Source organism: Callospermophilus lateralis, chromosome 6 (genome assembly GCF_048772815.1).
Source record: "Callospermophilus lateralis isolate mCalLat2 chromosome 6, mCalLat2.hap1, whole genome shotgun sequence".
Taxonomy (NCBI): Eukaryota; Metazoa; Chordata; class Mammalia; order Rodentia; family Sciuridae; genus Callospermophilus; species Callospermophilus lateralis.
The window spans coordinates 53,894,338-53,918,736 of record NC_135310.1 but is presented as its reverse complement, the minus strand read 5'-3'; the positions used below and the strand labels follow the sequence as shown (position 1 = coordinate 53,918,736).

The following is a 24,399-nucleotide window of genomic DNA, read 5'->3' as shown; positions in this document are numbered from 1 at the left end:
GAGGAAAAAAAAAAAAAAAAAAAAAAACCAGCTCAGAACCACTGACTATTTGAGAGTGGAAAACAAAACAGATCTTCTTAGTAGAAGAGATACAAGGGAGTTAAAGCCAAGAGAAGGATCCAATTGGGGATTTGGCTAGGGTATAGAGTTTAATCCTCCTTGCAGTGCTTAAACAAATCCACGGCAAAATTAAATATCAGAGCCAAAGGTTGGGCTCAGTGACTGACTTTCCTCCACTCCCTTTCTAGTGAGGCAAGTCCCCAAGGTGTTGGGGAGGAGGCCGAGTTCCCTGTGTGAGCGATCATGGCCCCACCTCCCTTCCTTCAGATCAGAAGCCATGGTTGGCACACTGCCACTCTGGCAGGTCTCCCCTTCCCAACTGCCCGTTCACCTCCACAGGTCAGGAAAGAACAGTAGTCATCCCTCCTTCCACTGACCTTCAGCCTACTGACCATCTTCCTAAACTGCTACCGTTGGACTATTTAAGCCAAAAATTGTCATCATTTACTATCAATCACTGGTCATTACTTACTATCAGTGAAAACAATTGAGATTCCAGTCAAAGGAAAGAAATATTTTAAACCCATCATCATCTCAAGCTATGGGACATACTGTATGTGAGATGCATGGAAGGTGTATCTTTTCAGCACTCTTTTAATAGTTCTGATTACACTGAGGAGAAAAAAAAATCTTGGTTTAATCTTTAATAATTCCTTGTCTCTCCCTGTCCCAGGAAGCAGACTATAGGCCAACCTTGTTCTGGCAATAATATATGCTGTGGCTAGAATTTTGTCCTATTTTTATGGTTATTTAAAAATCTATGAGTTATAGTGGGTTTTCATTTAGGGGACAGACATAAGGTTTTCTTTCAAAATAGATGTAACCTAAAAAGTGGGCAGACTTAAAGGAAAACATTAAGTTAATAATAATACAAGTATTATATAGCTGTGACAAAAACCAGGACATAAAGGGTTACCATATTCTCTCAAGGCTTAATCCCTGTGGTGAAGTTCTTCTCCATCCTGCACAAAGTCAATGGCATTTTATTCTGGCAACTTTTTAAAGCAAGTAGTTAAGTGAAATAAAACAAAAACCAAAACATACTCTTCTGCCTGGATAGAGTCAACTGGAGCCACATAGTTGCTGGGAATGTACCCCGTCTCTCCAGTTGTCAAGGAACGGGCTTCCCACCAATCTCCTTCCCTGTAAAGAAAAAAGAGGGAAGTGAATATGTTGCCCATTTCAATGTTTTGCAGGTAGACCTGATGATGTAAGAAGTCTATTACCTAGTCCTTGTGTCACCGGCTTTCTCCAGCCTCACTCCTTTTCTCTAAACTCCAACATAGCTCCTACCCTTGAAAGTGTGATAGTTTACCATCTCAATCACCTATGGGTTGAAACCTGTGTTTTCCTGCCTTATTTGTGAATTAGGAAAGCAGGGCTCAGGGGTAGGGGTGAAGTTCAGCTTGTCCAGAGTGCACAAGGCCCTAGGGTTAATCTCCAACACAGGCATACACACAAATAAATAAAATGAAAAATGTAATAAAAATGAATGTAGGATCTAGTCATGAGATGGCTCTTTTGTGTGTGTGTGGAGGGGGGGCGCATTTTGCCTGTGAAGAGACACAGATGGAGACAGGAAAGGGAACCCAGCCTCAGCCCACTCTAGAAAAGCATTTCATGGGGCTGGGGATGTGGCTCAAGCGGTAGCGCGCTCGCCTGGCATGTGTGCGGCCCGGGTTCGAACCTCAGCACCACATACAAAACAAAGATGTTGTGTCCGCCGATGACTGAAAAATAAATATTAAAATTCTCTCTCTCTCTCTCCCCCTCTCTCACTCTCTCTTTAAAAAAAAAAAAAAAAAAAGCATTTCAGCTGTGGATGGTCTGGGGAGGGAAGACTATGAGGAGGCCTCATCTCTGCTCCATGCGTGCTCTGGATACCTTGCCCACCCTCTAGGAAATGAGGAGATGCATCTTTCTGCAGGTAGAATGATCAAGACTGCAATAGGACAGGTCTTCCCCAGGCATTTTCAATTTTAGGTTATTCCATCAAATATTCATGATACTGGGTGGGTGAGGGCAGCTGGATGCAGCCGTGGGCACATGTAGGCGAAGTGCAATACTTCTGGGGAGTGAGATTTTTAGTCATATCAGTTTGTTTCTCACCATTGCGGGGAACAAACTGATATTCTAGGAGCTCTCAGAGGACATTACTATTAGCTTAGAGTCACTGAGTAAATGAAGCAGTTTAAGTTCATATGCTTAAATTCACACAGGTTTACAGGAGACAAAGAACAGGGATGGAGTGTGTGCCTCTTCCCATTAACAGTAGGTGAGCTGGCTGTGGCCACGCCTGTAATCCCAGTAGCTCAGGAGGCTGAGGTAAGACGATCCCAAGTTCGAGGTCAGCCTGGGCGTCTTAGTGACACCCTGTCTCAAAATAAAAAGTAAAAAGGGATGGGCATGTAGCCCAGTGGTAGAGTGGCCCTGGATTCAATCCCTAGTACCGAAAAATGAATAAACAATGCGTGGGTGACAGGCCATGTGTGTGGGCTGCATCTCGGACTGGAAGAGTGTCCCCCACTAGCCTGCGGTCAAACAAGTGAGGGTAGAAGGGGACATGACTGCCTGTGAGTACATCAGACCTCTCAGACTGACCATCAGAGGTCCAGCACCTTCTCTTCATCCTTTTTTGGTTCTTGAAGACAGCAAGACAAACCGTAGGTCTTTTTTTTTTTTTTTTTTTTTTAACTTTTGGCTGGGCTTTGTGTCAAAGCTCTCAGGAAAGAACGTGTTTTGGCTTTGAGCTGGGGTAAAGATCTTCCTCAGACTGACTTAGGTAGAAACTAACCAGCCTCCATATTAGACCCGAGTCATCCTTCAGTGTTCTCTAAAGATGAACCCTTAAGCACAAGCCAACCCAGGTACAGATGTGGAAAAGTGTTTGCATAAATTATAGAACAGCTCATGGAAAACCAGGGTGCTGCCAAGGATATCTAAAACGTATCTTTTAATTAGTTTCTCAATCTTTCCTTTTAAACCCTATTAAACACATAGATGAATCAAAAGAGGGAGATTGTGGTTCTCACATCCAGAAACTCCTTTAAAGTTATAACCAGCTCATGTCCAGATTTTTATTATGAAATTTTTATACATATCAAAGAATATGTGAACTCACTGCCCAACTGAAGAATTGGAGATTATTACCAAGTGTATGGACTCTACACCATGCAACTTCTCTGTGTGATGCATTCCTGTCTTTGAATGCATACAGGTATGAGCCTATCATCTAAGAACATAAGCAGAAATTTATTTTCTTCTTTCAATATTAGACGGATAAAGAAATGGCTTCTGGAGACAGTCTTCCTTCTAATATAGTGACAACGTATATTGCTCTGAAATTCCACTAGATGGAGACATTTCATCACAAAAAACCAACAACACCCATCATCCCCGCCCCCGTCCCCCCCGCCCCCCCCATTCTTCAACCTGGGAAATGCTCCAAAATGGCGAGGAAAAAATTAAGTGCTTGTAGCACAGGCTTATTTTTCAATGCACCATAACTTTCATCAGGTTAGTTCTAATAGTATTAAATTAAGGGGGGAAAAAAAGCTAGCATCAATATGAGGGTTATGTGGGAATGTCAATGGGTGCAGGAAGCCAATATATTTCACTGCAAATTGGGAGAAGCCCAGTCTTATTCAGGTGATTTGGCAATAATGAAGTAATTTCCAATTCAGATTCAGCATTAACTATCTCATTTTGGTCTAGGCACCTAAATAGTTTAGAATAGATTAGAATTCAACTATTGGCTCATTTGAAAGCCATATATGAAGAGTTTATGACTTCCTTATGTGACCCCATTAATCTCACAAGGACTTTCAGTTACTCAGAGGAAAGATACCATCTTTGATCTCTCTGTTTCTAGACCAATAGGGTCACTTTCACCACCATGAGGTGACAAGACTCAATGTATATGAAACGAGCCTCACATTTTTATTACATTTGCTTCATGATTATTCACATTGGGCCCAAAGGGTCTGGTACAGATTCAGTAATGTCTATCAGGAGTTATGTGAATAAATACAATTCACCTACAAATAAATAATACACTCCACAAATTGCATTTGATTTAGGAGAACAGGATCTCTCACACAGTATTTTTATTTCTTTAATTGGGTTATTTTGGGCAACTGGCATAATTAAAGCTACATTTCTTTAAACTATTTTTACAGTTCAGTTTTTTTTTTTCCAATTTATTCACACTTGGTGAGCTATTCTTTAATGGTTATATTGTTTTGATTCAAATGTATTACTTAAACCTGGTGCTGGCTTCTAACTTTTTATAACAACCCACCAGTTCCTCTGGTTTAAGGATTTATTAAAAGAGTCTATTCCCTAATCCCCAAAGATGCTAACAGGACTTGTCCTAGGATCTGGGAGCCCAGGTATCTTGGAGCCCTGATGGAGTCAGGAATCAGTATTTGCCAACAGCAGTCAGTGTGATCTGCCTAGCCATTGAGTATTTTTATTACAAATGCTGGATTCTTTCTAAATTTGGTCATTCCCCATCTTGCTTTCAGGACATAATAATTTTATCAAATGTTTGGGCGGGGTGGCTCTAAACCAGGATTTCTTCTGATCACTACATAAAACACTGGTAAAGAGGCCCTAGGCAATGAGCACTACTTCACTCTGTGTAAAATATCATACATATTTTAAAGAGTCATTGTTTTGAGATATCGCTGGGCATATCACTGGTCATGACATGTGAAAAAAGGGAATAAAATGGATGCACTTAAGTATTTTGCTAAATAGGTTCAAGTTCAATAATGTCCCGACATACCACACGGAGCTTTAATAACAGGTCAGTAAAGTGCCCCTGCCCATGCTGGGCAGCAGTGCCTCTGCTTCTGGGCACATCTGCACACACCCATCCTATGGTAGGCACTGCATTGTCAAACAAACCTGGGCTGGGAGTGTGGCTCAGTGGTAGAATACCTGCCTAGAGTGAGTGAGACCCTGGGTTCGATCCCCAGTATTGCAGAATCCCTAAACGAAAAAACAAAAACAACATTCCCAACTATGTGGCCTCCAGTCTCTGCCTCTTGACAGGGCTAGGGAGTGGGAGGTATGGCAGCTGTCCAGGGAGCCTCCCGTCCCTCTTCTGTAAGGGAGGGGCCAGAGGCAGGAGGCCTGCAGGGGAGGAGTGCTCCGGCTGCCTCAGTCAGGGCTTTGTTTTTCCTTCAAGATTTTCTCTTCCCTGTTATTACCCTTGACTCAAACCTTATTTTTCTTTTCCATAACCTTGCAAAAGGGCATTTAAATGGCATGTAGGATGAGGAGTTTCACTAGTAAAAGGGAAAAACATTAAGGGGAGAAAACCTTTGTGATGGTTTCTTCTAGGAGAACAGGTCAGAGACCAACAGGCCTCTGTAAACATCAAAGGCCATGCATGAAAACCACAAAAGGCAGACTGGACTCCCCCCACCCCTTAAATGTTTCTCCAAAATTCAGTTTGATGATATAGTAGATCCTTTCTGGATTCACAAAGAAGAAATCATGGGCTGGGGCTGTGGCTCAGAGGTAGAGTGCTTGCCTAGCATGCGTGAGGCACTGGGTTCAATCCCTAGCACCACATAAATATAAACAAAATAAAGGTATTGTGTCCATCTACAATTAAAAAAAATTAAAAAAAAAAGAAGTCATGAATTTGACTTTGATAGGGACTGACTTTGCAAGTGCCCTTATAACTTGATGCAGACCCATGAGCACTGTGGAGAACCCCCGGCCAGCAGAGCTGGGTGTACTTGGTGCTTCCTGCTACTCCTGGTTCTAACCTTTTAAATTTATAAATAGTTTTAAATTTGTAATCAGTCTTGTCATTTAGGGAATATTGTATAAACCGGGGAGGGGAAGTGGTGTGTATTTCAGAATTTAAAGTTAATAAATTTTGACAAGAAGCATTCATCTGAGAATCAAACTAACAATAAGAAATCAGAAACCAGAAGAAATTAAGTCCAAATTCCCTCCTCTTCACCTCTCAGCCAACTTTCTAAACTTTCATGTAACTTGGGTGGTTGAGTTACCTTTGGTGGGGGTATCTGGGTCCTTCCAAGGTCACATCTGACCTTGTACTCAGGATGTGGCCTCCACCTCCCAGCTTGGGCTTTGCCACCTGGTAGCTTTCTGCATTTGGGCAGTTCCCTAACCTGGGCCTCCTACTCCTCAGATATCTCAGGATGACGATGACACATACCTCAGACAGTTGTTCTGAAGAATAAATGAGAGCATTTGTAGCTCAGCACATGGCCTGCACATAAGGTGCCTTCAATAAATGGCAGCTGTTTACTATTTTAAACAAATTCCTGTGGCTACAGGAGGAGGTCTTCTGCGGGGGGAGGAGGGGCAGGTAATATTCCTGACTTGGGAGCTGGTTACACAGGCATGCTCCACTTGTGAAAATTCAGCAAACTGCATGCTTTTAAGAAATGACAGTGAAATAAAAAAAAAAAAATGTAGGAAACATAAAATATATCCCTTGAACCATTTTTTAAGTGTAAAACTATGTGCCAGTGAGCACCTTCACACTGTTGTACAACTATTGCCGAATACATTGTCCATCTGTGTACTTTTCTGCATGTATATCATTAAGTAAAAAACAAACAAATGCACCCACATCTTTGTGAATGATGACAATAATAGTAATTTTTAAAAACCGTGTGGCTACTGGCTATGTAGATAGTGGCTTCTGATGTCTAGACAAGAGCTATTGGCCTCTCATGGAGGGACTCAGTTCTTACTATTGAAAGGTGGCATGTTCTTAGTGTATAGTCCTGAGAGCTGGGGCACATCTAAGGGAGGGGTGGGTTTTCCCAAGGAGGTCTAAAGGGAATGTCCAGGTCTAAGGGGAGGTGTGGTGTGAGCAGGGCTCCCTCTCACCTCCCCATGCTCATCTTTTGGAAAAGCTGAGGAGCCAGGCTTTAAGTCCTTCTACCACCACAAAATCCAGCTTGCTCAGAGAGCAGAGAAGATGCAAAAGCAACCAGACATGGTGGCCCGGGAGAAGCTTCTGGTGTGACCGCCCCTTGGCCCCCAGATGGCAATCTTTCCTAACCACTGGAGAGAGCTCATGGGAACACTTGAGGTACCTGGCTTGCTGATGAGAAACACCACTATTTTCTTGGGAGATTGGAATTTTCTGGAGGGCCCTTGTTTGTGCACACTGCCTTAAGATAATAGAGATAATATTTTAAAACCCTAGGAAAATGGGATCCATATTTACTCTTGCTTATAGAAGTATTAAGGGTCAAATTTGAGACGTAAGTATCATTTTTAACTTTCTCACTCCCTGCTTAACTATTGTTCCTAGGGGCCACATTTTAAAAGCCTGCCTTGTAGTCATTCACTGAGAGGGTGGAATTGTTGCTTCTTTTGCCACACAAAGATTTTCATTATGGGGGAACGCCTCCATGGGCCCTACCCATTGGACTGTTTTGCAGTTGTGAAAACAGAAGGAACCTGTTGCTGGCCCTAAGTGAGGGCTTAGCTAGTATGACATTCGAAATGTGTAGAAAATCTCATGATAGAGAGTATGTTATGTGGGTGGCCAAGTCATGTACCAACCATTTGAGAAAGAAGTGCCAGGGACAGTGGAAGATAATGCTGTTGCTTCTACAACCTTTTTTTTTTTTTTTTTTTTTTTTACCAGGGATTGAATCTAGGGGCACTCAGCCACTAAGCCACATCCCCAGCCCTTTTTTTGTGTTTTATTTAGAGACAGGGTATTGCTGATTTGCTTAGGGCCTCGCTAAATTGCTGAGGCTGGCTTTGAACTTGCGATCCTCCTGTCTCAGCTGCTGGGATTATAGATGTGCACCATGGTACCTGGCCCACAACCTTTAAACTAAAACCCACACCCAAAACCGTGGACTGTGCTACTCTCACATCTTCTGGAAAGCCTCTTGAACATACATGGGAACTGGTTACATAGGCATGCTCCATTTGTGAAAATTCAGCAAACTGGATGCTTTTAAAAAATGGTGGTGAAATATAAGAAAAAATATAGGAAACATAAACATAGTGCATTATATAGCTCTAAACTGTGCCTTCAGCTCTTCTCTCAAATTACATAGCTTTGAACTAGTGAATTTCTCAATCATTCTTTTACCTTTTCTGGCACTTGACAAGGCACAGGCTGCACACGAGAGCCCTTTCCCAATCTGAAAGGCATGCATGCTTTCCCCTTTCATCCCCAACTTACGAGCTGTTCAATATTTGAAATTTTTCTCCTTTGTGAAAACTCAGGTCATCTTCTGTCCGTGCTTCATAGTCATAAAGAGCCACAAATAGTGTCACTCCTGATAAAAGAAGGAGAGAGATCATTACACAAGGGGACATTAATGCTAAGAAATTAAGTCTTTGCTCAAATCTCATTCTCAAAATCTACCTTTAGTCAGTCCCAATAACGTGATGAAGTGTTATAATTAATGTGGGAAAACCAGAGGCACAGGATCAAATTTATGCCTTGGTTGTTGTAGGGGATCATTATCTGATGTGACAAAAACCTGGAGCTGGAGGACTTCTCTCTGCATACCTTTGAATGAGCCCTGGGGAAGAGACAGATACTAACATCATGTCCAAGGGCGGCAGCAGCAGCAGCAGCATTATGGTTCAGATGAGCAGGACTCTGCAGCAAGGGCTGGTACTGTTTCTCTCATGCACATTCTCCTCTATTTGGGAGCCCAAGTTAAGTCTGGGTAAACTGGGTCACTCTTTACCATGGCATAATAGTCATGTAGAGTGTAACAGAAAACTCTTTCTGTGGCGTAGGTTCTGTAATGCTCACTCCAACTAGGGGTGCACTGCCCTTGGCATCTGCAATTGCTTTTGTAGATTTGAGCTGCCTGGCCCCACTGCTGATACTCACTGCTCTCTCCCTGGCCTCTTCCTTCCTTGCACTCTCCTCTCCTCCCACAGTCTTATAGTACTCACCCATTCTATGTCTTCTCATCTAGAGGCTCCCTAAAGAGGCCCATTCTGCCTTGCAGAAGTTTATTAACAACAGCAAAAATTGTCCAGACTCCCACTGGCCCATGACTTACTTTATACCATAGGCAGAATTCTAAGGTGGCTCTTAATGGCTCCTGCCACTGGTATTCAATGGCTCTCAATGGCTCCTGCCACTGGTACTCATGCCCTCGTGCTATCCCCTTCCCTTGAGTGTGGACTGAACCTACTGACTTGCTTCTAACCAAGAGAATGCACAAAGGTAATGGGATGCCCTTTAAGTGATGAGGGTTGAGAAGATGGTGACTCCATCTTCCTAGAAGACTCTCTTTCTATATCAGTTGTGCACTTTGATGAAGCCAGGTGCCATGTTGGCAAGACCATGTTGACAAAGAACTGGCTAGCAGCCGGAGAACAGAACCTGCCAACAACCACACCACATGAATTCAGAAGCAGATCATTTTCAGGTGAACTGTGAGCCGACTGTAGTCGACTGGCCAGCACACTATGACTGCAGCTGGGGGAGATCCTGAGGCAGGGGGGTCTGGTAAATCATTCCTGGATCCTGATCCACAAGAACCATGAGATAATGAATGCGTATTATTATAAGCTGCTAAATTTTGTGATAATTTTACTCAAGAATTGATAACTGAAACATTTCATTTCTCTGAGACCTGTTTTCTCATTTGGATCTCCACACTCTTCAAAGTGCCTGCTATGGCCTGATGGCATATACCCTGCTCTTTTACCAAGCTGCCATGTTGCTGTGTAGGTAGTTCCAAGGGAACAGTTGTGTCCATGAGACTTACAAGAGTCAGAGAGAGTGGAAGGACTTATCTTTCCACCCCATCCCAAGTGGGACTAACTTCTGGAGAGAAGTTAGTCAGATGGCCTGACGGTACAGAGAAGGGCTTACTGGACAACTGGTTTCTTTGTTCTGATTACTTTAAAAGGTTAGAAAAGAGAATGGCTTGGGGGCTTTGGATATAGTTCAGTGGTAAAGTGCTTGCCGAGAAAAGAGAGTGGCTTCAAACAAATATGGGTGCCTCTAAGTTCATGCTTATTCTTATTTAATACTCTACTAACAGATTCTCTTTAGTATATATTTAAAAACAGAGCCAAGATCATACTACAGTGATACATGAAGACCCATATTTATAGTAGCACAGTACACAACAGCCAAACTATGGAACCAGCCTAGGTGTCTATCAACGGATGAATGGGTAAAGAAAATGTAGTGTATATATCCACTGGAGCAAAATGAAATTATGTCATTTGCAGGAAAATAGATGAAACTAGAGACGATTATGTTAAGCAAAATAAATCAAATTTAGAAGGTCAGGAGACATATGTTTTCTCATATGCAAAAGTTAGAGAGGAAAGAGAAAAAGAAAGATGGGGGTGGATCTCATGGAAATCAAAGGGAGATCAATGGAGGAAAGAGACCAAGGGGTGGGAGGGCAGGAGGAAGTGCTGGGGGTAGATATTGGACAAATTATATTGTTATATTGTGTGCATGTAAGACTACGTAACAACAGATCCCATCCATATGTACAACTATAATGCAGAAATTAAAACACAGAGGGAAAAACAACAACAACAACAACAGACCCAAGCCATTCTGCTGTGTGGAAACCAAAGAAGGCCCGTGGAGATGGACCCTCCCACTCTCTTCTTGCATCAGTTGACAAGTTCTTACTGAGGGTTTTTAATATCCTAGGGACTGAGGAGGGAATTGAAGGAGGTTACTGAGAAATGAAGACACTGTTCTTGGCCTTAAGGGACTAAAAATAGCACTGGGAGAAAGGACTGCACAACCAATTAATACAAGGCAGGAAAATCTGCCACGTCTGGGCATAAGAGATCAGATGGCCTCTTAGACTAAGGTCGTCCCTGAATGCAGTGTACACGCACGTATTAGAAGCAAGTACCCTCTCTTGTGCACTTAATGATTGGTACCTACAGACTAAGGAGTTCATGTCCAGCTTTCATAAATGAGTGATCAGGGATGGTGCCTGTGTTGGCAGAATTAAGTCTGTACTGGCAAAGCACTCATGCTTCTTACAGTGGAGGTGTGTGTATGTGTTTTTCTGTCTATGTGTCTGTCTGTTGGTCTGTATATGCCGGGTGCAGTTTTGACTCTTCTTTTCTTCTGTATCCTCAAAAGACAAAGGGCCCTAGACTGCCAGTCCACGACTCTTGCCTCCTTTCTAGAGACTTTCTGGGAAGACAGGAGGGATGGGTGAGTGTACCACACAAGGCTTGGAGGAAAGGGAAAGCTAGAGTCACTGCAGTATAGTGGTGAGCATAGATGTTTTTCTGTTGGGCAGAGTATCTCATGCTAGTGCAAGAGAAGTAGACACTGTCCAAAGGCTTTGGGTCAGATGCCCTGAAATAACTACACCACCACGTATTGGGTGCAGTGGGGTGGGGTGGGAGAGAAGCCCTGCTAATGCCTTGTTAGTGGAAACTCCCCTGATAAAAAGGCACAATGAGTCATTATATAAGGCAAAGACATCTGCTCCCAGATGAGCTGGGAGATGCTGCATTCTTTTAAACTTCTGTAATAAAACAATTTTGGAACAAATAATGTCATGTATCTAGTTACCATGGTTCATATACTGGGAAAAGATCTGGAAGGCTAAGGATGCATGAGATAACTTACAAATATTTTGGAAAACATATGTTTGAGAATGTGCGCCAGATATTTTATAAAGTATTAGCTAAGTCAGCAAGTACACATGGCAGTATCATATAGCTGTGTGATGTGAAAGACAAAGAAACTTAAGAGAGAGAGAGAGAGGGTGGGGGAGAAAGAGAGAATGGTCTCTTAAGGATACCTAAGGCTTGTCTTTAAAACACACACACACAAACCACAGAATAAAAAATACATGAAAAAACTTGAGGGTTGATAATCTCCAGTCACACAAAAGATAATGGAAATATCATAGAACTACTGATGAATGATCAAATATCATGCTGCCAAATGACCCCATCTGCCCAGGAAATGACAGGCAAGCTGGAGATCAGGAAGATGAGGAAGAAGGTGCATCCCACCAGAAGCGGTGGAGGGAGGTGGGAGGAAGTGGATTCATTTCTGGAGAATTCAAGATACACACAGACACACTCCTGGAGTTTCTGATTCCCAAGATCTGGGGTGGCACTTAGGCAACTGTATTTTGAAAAAGCTCCCTGGCTCTTCTGGGCTAGCCAGGGTTGATAGCCTTTGGCTACAGGGCCTAGAATGCCATAGCTCATAAACTAACACATGCAGAATCCTACAGAGCAGCAACATGGGATCCCCCGCCCTCTGGTAGTCAGGCATTTTGATGGGTACATCAAGCTTTGGTTTTTTAATAATGGCTCTTCATCTGGTAGAGGGTAGGTGGAAACCGACCTGAGTCTTCAGTATTAGTCTAAGAGAGCTGACTGGGACACGTACGTTCAGTTGCCAAAAGAATTAAGGACAGCTGTCCCCCTCCCTCCCAGTAGGTGCTTACCTGTTCCTCCTCTCGTACGCAAGGTCCCAGTGTGAGACGAAGAGTTCACACCCCCAAAGACAGTGAGTCCTTGGCCCCCGGCTGCGTGGAAGTTGTTGTAGTTTGGGATGGAGGTCACGCCGAAGCTGGGGTAGTGCTGAGGAGTGGGGTCTGTGCCATAGCGGTACCCGGAGCTCTGGTTCAGGCTGCCATCCCTCTCCTCTGTCAGTTTTGTTGCTTCTTTATCCTTACATTGCACACAGCCCATTATCTAAATTCCTGGGGGGGAAAAAAAAACCAGGAAGGAGATGCATGAACTTGGATGCTCCTTTGTTGCTGGGTTGCTTTAATGCTACAGAGGAATAAATTAATCAACCTCATCCTTGGATATTTTAGGCCCATGGAGAACGTGAAGAAAAGCAGTAGCTGGGATTGAGGGTGAGTGGGAATCTCAGTCCCTAATTCACAATCTCACTTGTTCCCCACGTCCTCTGGAAGACAGGATCAGCACAGGGATGGTGTTCACCATGTAGCAATCTTCCTCAAATGAGGCCTACACACCTAAATTCTGTAATATTACACATGTGCAGGCCTCATTTATGCTCCATAAAACAATTCTAGAATAAAAACTTCCACCATGGCAAAGGAAATGTAAAGAGGGCCTGGGAGTACTGGAAAAGCCAGAATAGGGTCCCTAAAACTCACCAGACCTCCTCACTCATGGGTACCCATTCTTCAAGCACAAAAGGATAACAAGAATCAAAATGAAAATCTAGTTACTGAATGGGAAATAAAATTGCCAGAATCTAAGAGGCCTAAGATAGCCCTCAGTAATACAATCATTTAAAGCTGCTAATTAACTTTTCAAATTTCCATTAGCTTTTGACATTCTTCAAAAATATTAAAAAAAAAACAAAAAAACAAAAAACTCACTCCTATGTTCTAGAGCTAGTGGTGGATTAAAAATTTGAATCACTGTCATCCCACCCACCTCAAACCCATTTCTCCAAGCATCCCCATCCTAGGAAATGGTACTTCCAAAGACCAGCTTGCTCAAGTCAGAATCTGGAGAAGCATCCTTGTTCCTTCCTCCTTGTTTATTTTCACTCTTCCTGTCTCACATGCTTCTACTCAAACATGACTAATATTTCAGTTCCTCAAAGATTCCATTCTTTCCCCCCACTTACCTTCAGGCCTCGGAACTCAGCCTTCAACACTCTTTCTCCCTCCTCTTGGATATGCAGGGAATCTTTTATTCCCAGTAAATGCATCACTTCCTCTGCATAACCTTCTGTGACCCCCCCCCCACACCTTCCCCCAGGCTAGGTTAGTGTTTTTCCTAAGTGCTCCCATGGCGTCTTGATTTCCCTCATCATGGCACCTATGGTGTGATATTAAAATATGGCCTGTTCACTTGTTCCATTGCCCAGTGGACTGCAAGTTCCAGGAAAGCAGGGCCCTGTCCATTCCCCTCATTGCTATATTGCCAGTGCCTGGCACACAGTACATGCTCAATGAGTCATAACCAAATAAGTAAAGATTCTGTAGCTCATTATATTTCTCTTTCACTTTTTGCCTCAAGGCCAATCCTTCTTACAGTGACTTATCAGCAGTGTGCCCTACATTTTCTAACTTACTGGCATGTATGTGAGAAGTGAAGAAAATTCCAAAAAATAAAGTAAGGTGGTTAAATGGTCCACTTCGAACTGTAGACAGATGGGTAGGTAGAAATTGCAGTGAATGTCCTTGCGAAAACTCTGAGAAGCAGCCCATTTGGGACCACAGAGTCGAATGAGAAATGCATGACATCATGTGTAATAACATGCAGCCACTGGGGAGGGCAGAGCTGGCACAGGACAGAAAAAAATTGAGGCTATGAAGTTTTTCTATTTTATCTTGCAAACCAATGTGGAGGCTGCCACATGGGACGGGAAGATTCCCAAGGGTACCATTCTGAGCACTACTGTTCTGCTGGAGCAGGTCACAGAAACAAATGTTAGATCTTTCTGAAGCCCTTGCAAAGTACAAGTTTCAATTAATACTTATTAAATCGAGAGTCAGTTCTTGAGAATGGGAATGTTTGCAAATGAGCCGCCTACTGCTGGAGCTGAGGTCACCAAATCTGGAACATATTTCTTAATAAATCATTTGAGATTAACTTATAGTCTACTGTGTCCAACATGCTTTTTAACTTACGGTAAATGAATGATTTTAACAAGTTTTCAACAGGAAATGCAAAATATCTCCAAGGCATGATTTACTGAAGGCCTTCCATCATTTGTTGTTGATATTGCTTCATCCGACTGATAAATATCTTGCTCACTCTATACTAACTCTTTCAAGGTGGAAAGTTGCTTTAAGCTTCTACAAAGGCCAGACAGAAAACATTCTTATCTCAAGTGCTTTGCCCCCCCCCCCCCCCCCCCCCCCGAGGGATTTCACTGACCTGTAATTAGAGGGTGTAAACCTGAATTCCACCATCACATCATTTACATCATGGTTCCCCATCAAGGGACATTTAGGCACTGTCTGGAGTTATTTTTGGCTGTCACGATACAGGGTGGAAGGGTAGCACTGGCACCCAGTGGGCAGAGGCCAGGCATGCTGCTAAGCATCCTACAATCCACAGAACAGTTTCTCACAACAAATCATTACCTGTAACAATCCCTGAATGTGAACAGCATTTGAGGTTGAGAAATCCTGATTTACAGAGAGGAAAGAATTTATACCTACATAGTTGAAATAGTATAATAACCATTTCCCTTACATGCATGTGATTAACATGAAACCCAGAAGGCTTTCCTTCGGAAAATGGAGGCAGTCTAAAAAATTGACATGAAAGGCTCTGATTTTTCTCTGGAAGTTTGTTCACCATGATAGAGAAACAGAACCTAAAACTAATAAGACCTCTTATTACAAACTAGTCTTCCAACTCCAGCCAGATAAAACAAACACTACATCGGAAACCCTGCAGAAAATAGGACCTCACATCTGATCAAACTAAGAAGATAATCTTCCAAAATCCACTGAAAAAAAAAAGTAATACATTGTAATAAATGACCAACAGCTTACATATAATTTTTATGAAATAATAAAGGTGAAAAATCACCAACCGCTTGAAGGCAGAGATTATTTTGTGGTTTTTGTTTCACAGCTGTATCCCTAGTGCCCAGAATATTGCTGGGCACACAGAAGTAATCAATAAATGTTTGTTTAGTGAATTAAAAAAAAAAACCTCAACCAAAATAATTTTAGAGAAAACAATCCTCTTTTATACTAGGAATAGCATTTCATGCATCCAAAATTTTGAATTAAGTAATGTTTCTACACAGATCTTGCTTAATCTCATCTTTATTGACACACATGAAGAAACATAAATAAGCCAGTAAAGACAAGCTCAAGTCATTAAAAGTTAATCACAATGAAAATATTTGTATAAGAATTTGTGGTCTTCTTCCTCCCACGTGGGGCGGTCAGACTAACCATTTCCTATGGAAGAGTCAGAGGGAAGTGCTGAGTTGTACTCCACGTGATAAGGCTCCTTGCCATGAGGCAAACTCTGGGCTTTGGGGTTACAGTAAGGCTACTGTTATTATGTAAATTATGTGCTGTGGCTTTTATGTCCAATGCTGTTAAGTCCATTGTCAACACAGAATGTACTAATATGCTGGCTCTAGACCTGTCGGTTACTGGGAAACACTGAATAATTCCAATCTGGAAATGGGGCCCTAGAGTTTCTCTGAGTAGTAAAATGTCACCTAATCTCATGGCTGGAGTTGTCTACACGCTGTCATCCTTAGAAAAGTCAGTGGAAGAGCATTTCAAAGTGCCTGTGGTCAAGGTATCTCGATTATGTCTATGAGGCCTCTATTCTTCAACCCTTTTTCCAACTGAGGGGCCCTGCTTCTACTATGAAAATAAAATCTAAAATCTTCCTTAGTTCTGTGGATCTTTTCCAACAGCCTTATGCAACTAGGGAAGAGTTGTCTGACTCAGAATTTAAGGATGGCCATATCCTGCTCCCATGAGCATGGCAGACGTTATCAACCAATCACAGCACTTGCTGTAGCTATGTCTTGGTTGGCCTCTACACTCTTCCAAAAGCTCTCTGGGGGTCAGATGAAACTGATCTGGAGGGCTGGATCTATTTGCTACTATAGAAACAGGGTCTTCCGACCCAAGGTCAGTTGTACACATACTCATTCCTATTGAAGGCCTTAGACTGCAGTCTGGTCTGCCAGATGTACATTAAACATGGATAGCACTCTTATTTCCTAACACATGGATCAAGAGTAATGCCTGTATGCTTCAGTTCCCATGTCGCAGGACTTGTGAGGTCTTAGGTATATACTTGAGTTGGGTACTAAAAAGGGAAAAAGGCCACTGGCAGTCTTTTGCACAAGCAGAACACCTTCTCTCAAGACATATACACATGTAGGCAGAGGAGTAGCAGGAGGAAATGTGAAACTGACAGGTAACTGTGATTTTGGCAGCTTTAAGTGCTTATGCTCAGAAATCAACCAGATGGGTGTGGAAGAGTGACAGTCCTTAGCATAACTCTCCATCCTGCTCCTGACAGCCCAGGGGATAGAGCAGGCTTTGGAGAATGACGGGCAAAGCAGTGCATTGCCAATACTCTAAGGTGGCAGGCTCCACGTTCCCATCCTCTAACCCTTTAGTTCTGTTCTGCTCCTTTACTGGGCAAGTATTAAAAATGAAAATAAAAGAACAAGGAAAGGGAGTAAATCAAGAACCTAGAAACAAACTCAAGGAAGTGAGATGAGCACCACTGAAAGAAGAATTTAAAGCTGTTGTTGATCAACTGCAGTTTCATACACTTCTCTGGGAGAAAGGCAAAAGCTGGCAGCTTCCTGAGCAAATACCCTTTTCAGTCAGCAACAGTGGCAAGGGTAAAGGCTAAGATGTGGCAGAGGCACATCAGAAATCAGCTGACTCAAGGACAGAAGGTTCATGGCTGGGCGCTCTTGATCCTTATAAAATTGGCAACACCCACAAGAACTGACCTGGAGCATTTTGCTATATTCTGAGTGGAGAAAGTTAATCCCTGAGAGTTTAGGGAATCTTTCCTGTTGGGAGCAGGATATTCAGAGATGGTTGGACACCATGCTGATAGCAAGGAGTTGGGCCACAGGACCAGCCACCCAAATTTCCAGATTTCTTAGCATCTTTCCTCCTTTGTAGGACATGGGGCCCCTGATCCTGACAGCCTATAAATGAGTTCAGGCAATGCTTCTTTGTAGGGACCGCCAGACAGAAGGGCCAGCGGTGCCTGGGGAAGCTAGAAAGAAAGAAGGTCCACTTGGTCACTCTTGATAGCATAAGCATTCCCTGAGTCCATAAGGCTAAAAAAAAAAAAAAAAAAAAGTGAGGGCTGAGCTCCATGTAGCATTGGTACTGGGTCCAGCCAATGGCTTCAACCCAGCTATGGAAAGATGAGCAATGCAGGGCTCTTTCTGTGTGGGGAATCCTCTTTTTGCTGTGAGCTGGAGGGAAGGAAGGCTAAGAGAGTGGGGTGGGAGGCTGAATTCTGAGCTGTCTGCCAAGATTCCTGCCCCTGGTGAGCATGTCCTTTATGATCCCTGAGATTTGTGAATGATGGGAAAGTCACTCCCATGATTAGGTTATGTAATTTGACACAGTTGACTTTAAATGAGGGAGATTATTCCAGGTGGACTGACCTAATCAGGGGAGCCATTGAAAGGGACGGCTCTTCCTGGGGATGTAGATTCAAAGTGTGAGAGGCATTCAATGTGAGGGATCTTAGAGATGGCGGGATCATGGGTTACTATACATGTGATGGCCCTAGAAGCTAACAGCTCACAGCTGGCAGAAAGCAAGGAAGGGGTTCTTAGTCTTGTAATCATGAAGATCTGAGTTTGGTCAAGAGCCTGAATTGGTCAATGCTTTATGTGGTTCAACTGTCACGTTGTTACATCTGCACAGTGCCTGGAAATGGACTCTTCCCCAATGAAGCCTCCAGATGACAAAACAGTGAGCTGGTGTCTTGATTTCAGCCTTGCTGAGCAGAGAACACAGTCATGTCACACAGAACCGTGAAAGTCAGAGGATATTGTTTTAAGCCACCAAGTCTGTGGTGCTTCGTCAGTAGAAAGTGAATACATATTTAGGTGGGATGGGGCACCATGGAGATGGAGGCTTCAATCTCCACAGTGAAGACCAACATCCACGCAGTGGTCCCTGCAGGCCAGGCTCTGAGCTAGGCACTGGAGCATCTTATCTCATTACCTTCTCACAACCCTAAAATACAGGTATTCTTATTTTTCTCAATTATACAAGGGAGGAGCATTTTGGGTAATGTGTCTACAGCTAAGTCAGGTGGGGATAGGATGTGAAGCCAGATAGTCTAAGTCCATGGTTGGCACAGAGAACCTCTGTACCAGAGTTGCCTCTTGTATCCTGGTCATTCTGTACAAGATGTGGGTACATAGGTGGGAGGTGTTGAGAGAAAAACCCATAGGGAAGGACCCTGGCTCCACAGGACTCACTTTCATGTGTAGACTAACAGGGGCCCTGATTTCAGGGACTGGGCCTCAGCCTCCTACTCACACCACACCCACTAGACAGGGTCCTGAGGAGGTGCTCAATTTTGCCAGGTGTAGTGAGTCACCTCCTCCTTGGTGTGGGTTGGCATCTTAATGAATGTTTGAGCCAATGCTGAAGCAGCCTTCAATTTCCTGACCTTTCCTGGTCATGGCAAGGGTGTTTATATACCCCAAAGGAGTCAGCCTTGGTTTTCTTGGTATTAAAAAGCTGTCTTTCTTGGAACACTTAAAATATGATTTGCTTTGCAGACAAAATTTTCTGGAACATATTTACTGCATAAATGGAGATATTCATATAAATGTCCCCATCAAGCACAAAATAACAGATTTCTACTCTTGATTCAAGTCCTGTGAGGCAGAACCCTTCCCCGCAAACATAAGCCATAAGATAAGCAGTCCCTGAGGTGCGAAGACTGAGGCCAGAGTGATAATATGTACAATGCAGACACTGGCCACATTCAGTGTTGGGAAAACAGAGCCCATTTAACAATTAAGTCAAAGCTTTGCTTCAGAAATAATAAGAGGTGAAGTTGGACCCATCTGATCAGTTATGCATGATTTTGCAAAGGCCCTCTGGAAGGTGAATCTTGTCCTATGCAGCACAGCAAGGGCACCGAGCTAATAGAAATCACTCATAAAACATATTACTTTAAGAAAAAGCCACATTCCTGGAACATAGAATGATTTTGTGGCTCCCCACCTCTGACTTTTCTTGTTCAAATGGCCCCCAGGCTGAGAAGCAGCAGTTCCTGTCCCTATAACCTGTTCTCCTCTCCCTCCTGTACAGCTTTCCTTTCCCCAGTGCCTAGAAATTCAAAAACACTTAATGAAAGAGAGAGGGAAGCATCAGACCCCGATGGGAGACTTAACACTGCCGTCAAGTGAATGCTGGAACCGATTCCAACCCTAAATGGCCAAAGACGTTTTAACACTAAACTGTGGAAAGGCTCCAAAAGGAGAGTGAGAATATTTTCTTTTTACATTCATTTTGCTTTGAATTTCAGGGTGAAGAATGGAATGAAATGGTGATGGAAATAAGTGTGATATGTTTTAACCCTGTGGGTGCCAAAGAGTTCAGAAGGAATGAGGGCACAGGCTGTGAATTTTTTCGGTTTCCATCTTTCTTTTTAATATTTAGTTTTTAGTTTTAGGTGGACATAATATCTTTATTTTATTTTTTATGTGGTGCTGAGGATCGAACCCAGTGCCTCAGGCATGCTAAACAAGCATTCTACCACTGAGCCACAACCCCAGCCCCAGGTTTCCATCTTTCTGCCCCTGAAACCTTTTTGGTCCATAGGAAAACACCCTGTAGTTAGTATTTTTAATTTTTATTTTTTTTCATTTTGAGATCTATTTCACAAACTATAACAGTTACCCTCTTAAAGTATATAGTCCGGTGGTTTTTAGTACATTTACAAAGGAAGCCCATCATCATTAGTTCTACAACATTTTTATCACCCCCCAAAGAAACCTATACTTATTGTGAAACTTACGGGACAAACACCTCCTTCAGGAATAATCAGAGAAGCAATGTAGACCAGTGAGACACTGTCTTTCACCTTTAAATCCACAAATAATTTTTAAAAAAGTCTACCCAGTAATGATGGAGGTAGATAGAGACTGGAGATTTTGGTAAAACAACTTGGTAATTATCAAAAACCTTAAAACTGGGCATGCTCCTGGAATCGTCAATTGTGCTGAAGAGCTACCTCAAAAAATGACAAATGAAGTTCTATGAAATGTTATTTACCATTTGAGAAATTAGAAAACTTGCCAATTGTTTAACAAGAGGGTGGCCAAGCAAACTGTAAGGCATTCCCCTGATGAAAAGTTAAGCAGAAATCACAATTTAGTTTTATAGAAATGATCAGTAATAATAATAAAAAAGTCCATGGTCTATTAAGAAGGCTCACATGATTGCAAATATAAAACAAATGCCTAGAAAACAGTTCAGAGGGAAATATACCAAACTACTGGTGATGTATAGCTAATACATAATGTGAGACTGTTCTTTCTTGGCTCTTTTCTTTATTTCTCAGATTGTCTACACTGAAGATGCATCGTTTTCATAATAAGAATAAGTCATCTTAATTTTTTTCACAAAAAAATCCCCTTTTAGTTTTGGTTCCTGATTGAATTTATGTGTAAGCTGAAACAACCATACATTGATGATGTATTCTTTGTGGGCTGAAAAGTTAAGGAAGTGTGATTGATTCCATAACCTGTTAAGAGGGACCTTCTCCTTCTGGAATATGTGAGACTTCTAAGTGTGTTTTCTGGACCTCTTCTCAAGTGGGCAGTAGGGGCAGAGCAGGTAGCAGGTTGTGAGCACACACAGATGAACAGTTGAAAAATCTAATTAAGGACAGAGATAAAGCAAAGCCACATACGGAGGACCCTGCAGGTGCTGAGTGCAGAATCAGAAGTTGGGATAACAGAACCAGCAGCGGGGGTGGCTGGATTAGTGGGTTTTTGAGAAGCTTTGAGTCTCAAGTCCTAGGGACCTGGGGGAGGGAACACACCAAACTCAGAATGGCAGTGTTCATACAAGTCAGCCTGGAAGGCCTCTCTGTGAGCGAGGTCTGAGCTCTAGGCAATGGCCCAGCTCTAGGAAGGTGCAAGGAGGAAGCAAAGCCCCCTTGCTCTTTGGACTCCAGTTCATGATAGAGGCAGGGGACTTGCTCTCATGCTTGCTGCCTTTGCCCTTTCCTGCTGGAACATTCAGCTTGGCATTTTGATGCTTTGACTTTTGAGTCACTATCCCTAAAACTTGGGGCAATGCCAGCAGGCCAGAGGACAACAAGAGAATGGGTTTCCGTGACCTGCAATTCTTCAGGAACCTAAAAGGTTCGATGGAAACATTTCTTCCTAATGTTGATGTTCAGTCAAGACCTTTTCCATCCTCGTTGTCCTTGTTCTCTGAAGACAGCCACAGGAAAACAAAACAAAAATGTGGGCTTCTATTCGTGAACCAGCAAAGAGAGAGGAAAGTCAGCATCACATCTGGGTCACGGAGGCAGAGCCTGGCTTTCTGGGCTGTGCTTGTTTCAGGAACAGTTGTGGCAGAACTGGCCGAGGGCCAGGGATCAGAGTGTCACCTGGCACAACCACAAGCAGAAAGCGGAAAGCAGCCATCTGAACAGGCTTCGTGGAGGCCCCCTCCCTGGGAATGCAGAGAGGGGAAGCCCAGGAGGTTCCCTATCCAACCCTGCTCTGATCTCTCCGGTCTCCACAGACGTTCCTTGCCAGAGGACCCCGTTATTCTTTCAAAGAAAGATGAATTCCTTTTCTTTTTCTTTAAGTCATTTCTAGCCAAGAAGATTAACTCCTTAAAAGCAAAAGATGAACTTTGAATAAGGAAATGTGACTTTCCTTTTCTTTTCTCTCTCTCTCTTTTTTGCCATCAAACTCACAGAATGGTGTCATGGTCTCCGCGGTTTCCCTTTTCACTGATGGGTTACCTGGTTATAAAATCAGAGCCCAGTCAAAATCTGAGAACTTGTCATGAAGTCATTTGTTTTGGAACTTGAAGCCATTTTTAGGGGGACCATCTTTTTTGAAGAATGACACCACCCCCCCACCCCCCCACCCCCGGCCTCTGTATCTTCACCTTGGTACTTTATGCAACACCAACAGTCCTGAACATTTGCAACCCTATAGTGGTTCAGAATTTCAAAGCTTTTGGAAGGGTGGTTGGGTGGGAATGCTGATAAATCAGGCAGTAGAAAACACACATGGTCCTCTCTAATGCTGTGGCCTCTTAGAGGGACCCAAGAGCAAAAAGGAACTACCCGCCAGGTCAGTGGACGAGAGGGTGTCTGCCTCAGTGAAGGTTTCCCAAGGGATCCACACCTGCGGAAGACAAGTTGTGCCACACAGACACAGAGGAAGTGAAAGGAGGGAGATGTGGAGCCACCGGAAGGCCTCAGTGACACTTTCCCATGTGAAACAGCATTTGGGATGACAAACTCGTTACTTGTGTGGGATGAACACTGTTACATGGGCTATACCACTTATTGATGACCTACTTAAAACCTGACTAAAATCCAGTCAGGTTTAAAAAAAATTTTTTTTAATTTAATGAATTCAAAAGAGGGAGCAGATGGTTTATGAATAGCATACATTTTGTAAACACTATTGCTTATAAAACTTACAGAAAAGCACATGAATGACTTTTTTATTAGTGCTGTATTGCATGATATTTAGACTTGAAGTTATCACCTTAAAGACAGCACATTCTTCTCCCTTCTTCTAGAAGTTTGTAGGACTCTGGCATCAGGGTTGCCGTGGGCCTGAAACATGAGGGGACACAGCCTTTGCAACCTTGAGACCCGAAACCGTATCACTGAAAATAAACTGTGGAGGATGCAGTAGTGAGGAGTGTGGCAGATTGCTTGTTTTCCCACAAAACCCATCCTTGCTCCCTCCACAGCAATGGAGTTTCAGCTAGGCCTGAGGCTATGCAGCTGAAGATTGCACCTTCAGACTCTCTTGCAACCAGGTGTGGCAATGTCACTAAATCTGGCCAAGTGGTTGTGAATGGATGTGACAAATCCAACTTCTGCATCCTTCAAGTGGAGTGGGTGTCTTCCATTATTCTTCCCACTTCCTGTGGGCTGGAAAGTGGATGTGGTGCTGGCGAATGGGCTTAAACAGGCCGAGGATGATGACTCTGTTAAGGAATGGTGCAGTCACAGGACAGAAAGGCCCTGAAGGGTCTTGCAGAACACGACTGCTCACTCACCCTAAAGTGTCAATCTTTGACCCTCACATGAAAGCTGCAGGGATGCATATCCTATGTGTTTTTGGGGGGTTGTGTATGTGTGTGTGTGTGTGTGATGGGGTCTTTTTTGTTGTAAGAGATAGCCTGTACCTCGACAAAGAAGGACATGAATGTCCCAGAGATCAAAGGCTGACTCTGTTGGGTAGGTGTCCCCTACACCCACCCCCAATTCCCACAGACCTACTTTGACACCAACAGTTAAACCTGGATTAAGGCACATCAGTATAGTAACAACACTAGTGAATAACAGTATCTGCCGCTCATTGGGAACTTATTTTCTGCTTGCCATTTTCTATAGGGTCTTTCATTTAATCCTCAGAGCAATCTTACAAGTTTATTTCATAGTTAAGGAAGCGTGGGATCACAGAATTTAAATAACTTGCCTTTACCCAGTCTGAGGGACTGGATCTAAGTCCACACCCACTTCAATCATATATTCTCCCTGTTAGACCATGATATCTTTGAGAGGCATGCTCTGCTCCTAGCTATTTTCTATGTCCAAACAGGTTGGTCTGCAAGTATCCAGGGCATATTAGTT

General features: G+C 43.0%; 1 protein-coding gene across 3 annotated transcripts in view; it reads right to left on the bottom strand.

The window, feature by feature from the left end:
* The window catches only part of Fyn (FYN proto-oncogene, Src family tyrosine kinase), a 201,057-nt gene that overhangs the window by 43,438 nt on the left and 133,220 nt on the right, over positions 1 to 24,399 (bottom strand). For all 3 annotated transcript variants that reach the window (XM_076858338.2, XM_076858339.2, XM_077109636.1), the window contains 3 exons: positions 12,513 to 12,770; positions 8,267 to 8,363; positions 1,105 to 1,203 (listed from right to left, as the gene is read on the bottom strand). In XM_076858338.2, coding sequence (XP_076714453.1) covers positions 1,105 to 1,203; positions 8,267 to 8,363; positions 12,513 to 12,759 — 443 coding nt within the window. In that variant the 5' untranslated portion in view covers positions 12,760 to 12,770. The remainder of the gene's footprint in view (positions 1 to 1,104; positions 1,204 to 8,266; positions 8,364 to 12,512; positions 12,771 to 24,399) is intronic.